Source organism: Myotis brandtii, unplaced genomic scaffold (genome assembly GCF_000412655.1).
Source record: "Myotis brandtii unplaced genomic scaffold, ASM41265v1 scaffold670, whole genome shotgun sequence".
Lineage (NCBI taxonomy): Eukaryota > Metazoa > Chordata > Mammalia > Chiroptera > Vespertilionidae > Myotis > Myotis brandtii.
This window is the reverse complement of record NW_005370611.1, coordinates 321,573-328,052: the sequence shown is the minus strand read 5'-3', so window position 1 is coordinate 328,052 and position 6,480 is coordinate 321,573. Positions and strand designations below refer to the sequence as shown.

The 6,480-nt window shown below is 56.9% G+C and overlaps 1 protein-coding gene across 1 annotated transcript in view; it reads right to left on the bottom strand.

Annotated features, from left to right (window-relative positions):
- Positions 1–211: 211 nt before the first annotated feature.
- CALB2 (calbindin 2) overlaps positions 212–6,480 on the bottom strand; it is a 22,779-nt gene continuing 16,510 nt past the window's right edge. The window contains exons 5-11 of the mRNA XM_005881154.2: positions 5,090–5,146; positions 4,238–4,315; positions 3,706–3,761; positions 3,372–3,411; positions 3,175–3,228; positions 2,388–2,459; positions 212–863 (exon numbers count right to left, since the gene is read on the bottom strand). Of these exons, the coding sequence (XP_005881216.1) occupies positions 747–863; positions 2,388–2,459; positions 3,175–3,228; positions 3,372–3,411; positions 3,706–3,761; positions 4,238–4,315; positions 5,090–5,146 (474 nt within the window). The 3' untranslated portion in view covers positions 212–746. The remainder of the gene's footprint in view (positions 864–2,387; positions 2,460–3,174; positions 3,229–3,371; positions 3,412–3,705; positions 3,762–4,237; positions 4,316–5,089; positions 5,147–6,480) is intronic.

Genomic DNA, 6,480 nt, shown 5'->3' with positions numbered 1-6,480 from the left:
GAGGAACAAGCAAGGAGCAAAGAAGTGACAGGTGATGGAGGCAGGCGGTGACTCCTAAGTGAAAGCCCAGAGCTCTGGGGTCCTACGGCCCCGTTTCCAGCGGTTACACCCCAGTTGGGGGTCCTGACGCCCCTCCCCACCCACGCGAGTCCAGGCTCCCCCCTGGTCAGGAGGTGGGGCGAGCCGGTTAGCCGAGGGAGAAGCTGAGCGCTCGGCCAGCAGACGTTTCCACTTTATTGACTGTAAACTCTTCTTTGGTAAACAAGACAAGAAGCCCGGAGAGAGGAGCATGCTGAGTGGAGAAGACAGGGGAGGGGCGGTGCCCTCCACACACAGCTCTGAGAGGACAGCTACACCATCAGCAAGTGTGGGGTGGGTGGTGGCCTGCGGGGAGGCGCCGGGGAGCAGGAGGGAAGGGTCCACCTGGCTGGACACAGAAGCCTAAATTACACAGCAAATGCGCTCATGCATCACAGCGAAGAGAAGCCGGGAACCCCCCACCGCGCCCTGCCCACCTCCCCAGGCTTGGTTGGTGCCCCTGCAGGCAGAGCCGAGCCGGTCAGGCCAGGGCTGGGCTGGAGGGGGGCTCCGGGAGGCCTGTCAGCTGCCCGTCCTCGTCTCTCCTTTCCTGCTGTGCAGGTGGCAGGGGCGTGGGGAGGAGCGCCCAAGATCCCGGGGTCGGGGGAGGGGTGTCAGGGCCGCAGGGCAGGGTCTGGGGGGGAGGAGAGGCCGCCTCCGTCACCCCTTTACAGGGGGGTCTCGCTGCAGAGGACAATCTCCAGGTCCTTGCGGTAGAGCTTCCCCGCCTCGGCCAAGGACATGACGCTCTTCCTGTAGTTGGTGAGCTCTTGGATGTTCATCTCCTAGGAGACACAGAGAGAGGGTGAGAGCCGGCTCAGTGGGTGGCCGCGCAGAAACCGCCCATCGGCTCATTCATAGCACAGGGCGGGCCCTGCCTCGATTCCCATCGCAGTGGGGGTGGCTTAGAGGGGTGCAAAGCCCTTCTTCACTCGCCGGTGCGCTGCTTCGGGGAAAGGATTCTACTTGAGTCTCAGCGGCCTGGCCTGTGGAATGGGCACACTCATGGCCCTCGCCTCGGAGGTGTCGTGACGACTAGACGAGGGAGCGGATGTGGACACCATTTAGCTCTGTACCTGACTCGGAGCACGGATTCCAAAAAGGGCAGCTATGGTGATGACAGCCGTCACCTGTGCCAACTTCTACAAGTCCCGCCACCTCCCCCTCACGGGCCGCCTTTGCTCACTCTGTGCCCCTGCGGGCGAGGGAGAGGGTGCCCAGCGAGGTAGAGGGTGCCCAGGAAGCTCCCTGGCCTTGCCTCCAGGCCCCTGGACACACTTCCTAAGCCCATCCGAAACTGAGCAGTAAATTTAGCTCTTGCCTGGCAGCCAAGGCAGTTAGACACGCAAGATATTGCAGAGTGTCCGCCTTCTAATTAAAGGAAACAGCCAACAGCCAACCTTTTGCTCAGAGGAAGATGTTTCCAGGAGGTGAAGGAGGGTGGCTGCAAAGCCTCATCTCTGGTCCCAGCAAAGGAAAGGAGCCCAGGCTCCGAGTTTTCTCTGAGGGAACAAACGCGTTTGTGGCTCCTTTAGCCCCCTGCCCAGCTCCAGATTCTGCCATGAATTGGCTCAGAATGCCTTCACCTCCCACTGGGCTCTGCTCTCCAAAATCTCTCCTCGTGTAAAAAAAAAGTCTTTCTTGTTGTTGGCAATGTGGTTGGCACTTCCATGCGCTGGGCCAGTCAACACAACAGTCGTTCACAACAGCCAACAGGCGGAAGCCACCTGAGTGTCATCGTGAGGAGGGAGGAACGTACGTGGTGTGAACACACAGGGGAGGGTTCGCCAGCCTTCAGAAGGAGGGGATTCTGACGCCTTCTAAACACAGACGGACCTCGAGGGTGTTCAGTGAAATAAGCCAGGCACAAGAAAACATACTGTGTGTTCTACCCATGCGAGGCCCCTAGATGGTCAGGTTTATGGAGACAGGAGATAGAACGTGGCCGCCAGGGCCTGGGGAGGGAAGGGCTGGGAGCTGTTGAATGAGAATGGAGTTTCAGTTTTGCAGGACGAAGAGAGTTCCGGGTGTGGATGGTGGCACAACATCATACATGCATTTGCTAGCTCTGAGCTGTACGCGGAAACGGGTAGGATGGGAAGCTTTATGTTGTGTATTTACCATAGTTCAATAAAAAAGAACTATAATCCCTTCAACCAACTATTCAAACCAACACAAAACAAAACAACAGCCTAAAACACGGGTTCTGCCTTGTGTGGCTGGTCAGAGGGGAGCACAGTGCCCTCCACGGCCCCCTCTCCATCCTCCCTCCACGGCCCCCGCTCCCCAGGCCCTGGCCTGCGGCTCACCTTCTTGTTTTTCTCGTACAGGTCCTTGAGAAGGGCATCCAGCTCGTTCTCATCGATGTAGCCGCTGCCGTCCTGGGGGCGGGCGCAGAGAGTGAGTACAGAGCTAGCCGTCAGCCCCTGGCTTCCCCACCCGTTCCTTCTAACCTCCCCTGTACTCAGACCCTGTGGCGCCAAACAGTCACTCGACTGCACCAGTCCGTTCAGGAGCGGACGCGTCGGGGCACACTCTGGGTAGCCCTTCCTGCGGGTGTCTTTCCTTTGCATTGAAATAGAAGCGAGGTTCATGGGGCATTTAGCCGAGTGTCACATCCCATAATAAGATGCCAGGATGAAGACAGGGGCTCCCTGAAGCTTACCCCCAGCCCTTCGGTTATAAGGAAGAGACCCTGGGAGTCTCCTGGGCGGGGGAAGCCGAGGGGGGGTGTGGTACCCTCTCATTCCCTACGTCCCAGAGAAACACCTGGTGTCGGGTCCTGGCACCTCCTGCCTTGGGCCCCCAGCACCTGTCACACCCCAGCTCTGAACAGACTCTCTACCACCAACGATTCTCTCTGTGCCTTTAAGGAACCCAAGCCTTGGGTTCCACAGGCCATGGATCGCGGTGACATTTATCTTCTCACACAGCGAGGACGCTGCGGGGAATCAGAAGGGACAGGAAGAAACCACACGGCCCCAGCTGCCCCCCAACAGCGCATCTGTTCCCAAGGACCAAGTGGAGCCATTCTGGCAGGGGACGCCCTGGGGATGGGGCCTCCAGGTTTCCACCCCACACCCTCCTCCCTCGTACCTTGTCGTAAAATGTGAAGATGGCGTTGAACTCCTCTGAGGTCAGCTTCATGCCCTGGAAGGTCCAAGGTGTTAAAGAGAGAAGCAGAAGCCGTGTGTGTGTGTGTATGTGTGTGTTGGGGGGCAGGAGGGTGGAAGGTGAAGCTCAGAGGGATGAGAGGAAGGGAGGAACCAAGAAAAGCAAAGAGGCTCTTTTACCTGAAATTTAAGCAGGAAGTTTTCCTGTACAGGCAAGAGTCTGGAAAGAAAATGTTAGAGCAGAGGTTAGAGGCCGAGCAGAGGCGAGAACAGCTCGCACCCGGGTGGGGTGCAGGAGCCGAGCCTGTAGTTAACGGAAACGATCGCTGAGCACTTGATCTGGAGTCAGTGGAAAGTTCTACAAAGAGGCAGACAGACACACTGAGGTGCGGCCTTCGCGATTCGATCTGGCTTTGCGTGGAGCTTCGTGAGGCCTGACCTGTCCCCTGCCCCACTGACGGATCTGAGAGTCGGGATGGGGCACAGTGCGCTGGGGCGGAGGGCGGGCACCTACCGCGACATCTCGGACAGGCCCAGTTTGCCATCGCCATTCAAGTCAAACATCCGCAGCTGTTGGGGACAGAGAGAGATGCTCGGTTACTCGCTCTGACCTTCCCCTTCTGGAGAGGGAGGACGGCGGGTGGAGCAGGCTCATGCCTCCCCTGAGGTCACTGGGGGCCAGGGGCCAGCCTGGTCTGGATGGGTCACTGGGGAGAGACAGCTGGGACTCGGTCACTGTTCCTCTCTCCCCGCCTCAGGAAGAAGGCCGCAGGGGACAGCAGGCCAGCCCCGAAGGCCCACCCTCTCCCAGTTTATCCTCTCCAGCCCTGCGGAGGTTGTCATGGAAACAGATGCTCCTGGTCTCAGTGAGAGCCTCAGAGAGAGGCTGTGTGGGGCCAGGACCTAGAGTCCCTTCTCCAGCTGCCACCAGGGGTCACTTCACCGGGGCCCGAAGGATCAGCCCACAGAACTCTGCAAACCACAACCTCAGTGGCTTGGCCCCGCGTGCTGCGCCCCCAGGGAGGGGGGACCCCCTGCCCACTCACTATGGTCTGGGTGTACTCCTGGAGCTTGGGCTCATCATACGGCCGGTTGGCCTTCTTCAGCAGGTCCGACAGGAACCCCTGCAATGCAAAAGGCCCCTTCAGAGCTCCCGACTCAGCCAGTCCCTCATGGCTCAGTCCTTCCTGCCACTGACACAGTTGCATCACTCAAATCCCCGAACCCTCTCACGTTTGCGGAGTGACCTTGGAGGCCTGGAGGTGGCTCCTGGGCGCAGCCTCACCCCATAGAAAAGGCAGTGGAAACGGGCTCTGGCTCCTCAGAGAGCCCAGGACCCAGGCTCAGCAGGGCCTGGGGTCCCTGGTCCCCAAGGAATACAGGGGAAGACGGACAAGCCAGAGGCCGATGGCTGGGGTTGCCTTAGGGTGCCGGTCCGGGCAGTGTGTGCAGGGCAGTGGGTGTGGTTGAACTCTGTGCCCTCTAGCTCCATGGTACTGATTTCACTCGGCTGCCCGGAGCCAGACCCGAGTCTAAACCGGTGATGGCAAACCTTTTGAGCTCGGCGTGTCAGCATTTTGAAAAACCCTAACTTAACTCTGGTGCCGTGTCACATATAGAAATTTTTTGATATTTGCAACCATAGTAAAACAAAAATTTATATTTTTGATATTTATTTTATGTATTTAAATGCCATTTAACAAAGAAAAATCAACCAAAAAAATGAGTTCGCGTGTCACCTCTGACACGCATGTCATAGGTTTGCCATCACTGGTCTCAACTGACCAAATCCGCGTTCCTCACCCAATGTCTCCTCCTTCCCCAGGGTCCTTAGACCACCCCCAATCTGGCCCCAGTCCATCTCTGTCCCCTCACACCCTCCTCGAGGCCCATCCTACCTTGAGCTCGTTGGCTTCAATGTAGCCGCTTCTGTCTGTGTCGTACTTCCGCCAAGCCTGCAACGGAATGCCAGCCTGTTTGCAAGGCCCTCCAGACCCTGCGAGCCTCCCTCCCTTCCCGCTAATGGGCCAGGTGAGCTTGATATCCGAGAACGGTGCAGCGGGTGGGGGGGTGGAGGTGGCCTAGCCCCGTCGCCCGTGTTGTACATGAGGACGCGCAGGAGAGTGTCTTGGAAGACAACTGGGGGGACAGGGTCTCCCCACTCCAACTGGCTGCAGGTCCGGGTCTCTCTTGGGTCCTCCTCTAAGCAGGTTAGCGCTTCTCCCAGGGCTAATAGGATCTGGCGGATCTGACTTTTGCTGAGTGTGTAGGTGTCCTTTTCCTGCTCTGGAAGCTTCTGGTTTTCTGGGTGGAGGCTGGGAGCAAAGGTAAGAACCCTCCGGAAGGGGCGGGAACGGGCTTGGGTTACTCTTCCCTGTGCTCCCTCCTCCATCCCCCAGCCCGATGCACACGGCAGCCGGTCTGACGCTTGGACAGAACTGGTAGTGTGATCCGTTTTGACTCTATCAAGGCCACAGCCCACACACCTCTTTCTGATTAAAAGCCTTCTTTTCTTTATAATTATTATTATTATTTTTAGGAAACCATCCCTCTCTCATGCTCAACCCACATGGTTCAAGAGGGGCTGATTCCATCTTTAGAGGTAGGCAAGCGCCCCGAAACCCCAGGCTGTACCAAATCCACCCGGTGGACAGGAGGGTATACCATGGGGGCTGGGGCAGGGGCTGCCTGGATCTGTGACAAAAGGCCCAGAGGAGCCTGTTTTCTACGTACTTCATCTATTTTGGTGCCTGATCATATTTCTTAGATCTTTTTCTCAAGTTTCCTCTTCTTGCTTTTTATTCCCTTCTCCTCAGCTCCCAACTGCACACATACACCAACAACACTCGATGTTCCGAGAGTCAGCGAGCACTCACGCTTTTCCTCGATTTGACCTCCTGCCCCCACTTCTCTGTATCATGCTCCTTTTATTGTCGGGATGATGAGAGGTTACAGAGATTTTAGGGTCTTCACTCCATTCCAGCAAACAGGGTTGTACAATTCCCATGGTACAGTAGTGGCTCAAGAAAGTTGCTTCTGATTTTAATTTAATTTAAATTTTTCCTAAGAAAGGTCTCTCCTCCCACCCCCGGTCCTGGTTTTTGAAAAGTTATTAGACACGAGCAAGACCCAATAGCAGTGTGGGCTCACACCACAGATGATGTGGGTTGATGGTATTTAATGAGGGGAGTGGATATTCTCGGGGGGGGGGGGGGCAAAAATCCCACCCCTGAGGAAGCACTAAGAAATAATGCAGGTTTTCAAATATGACTTCACCAGCCGCCCGCAT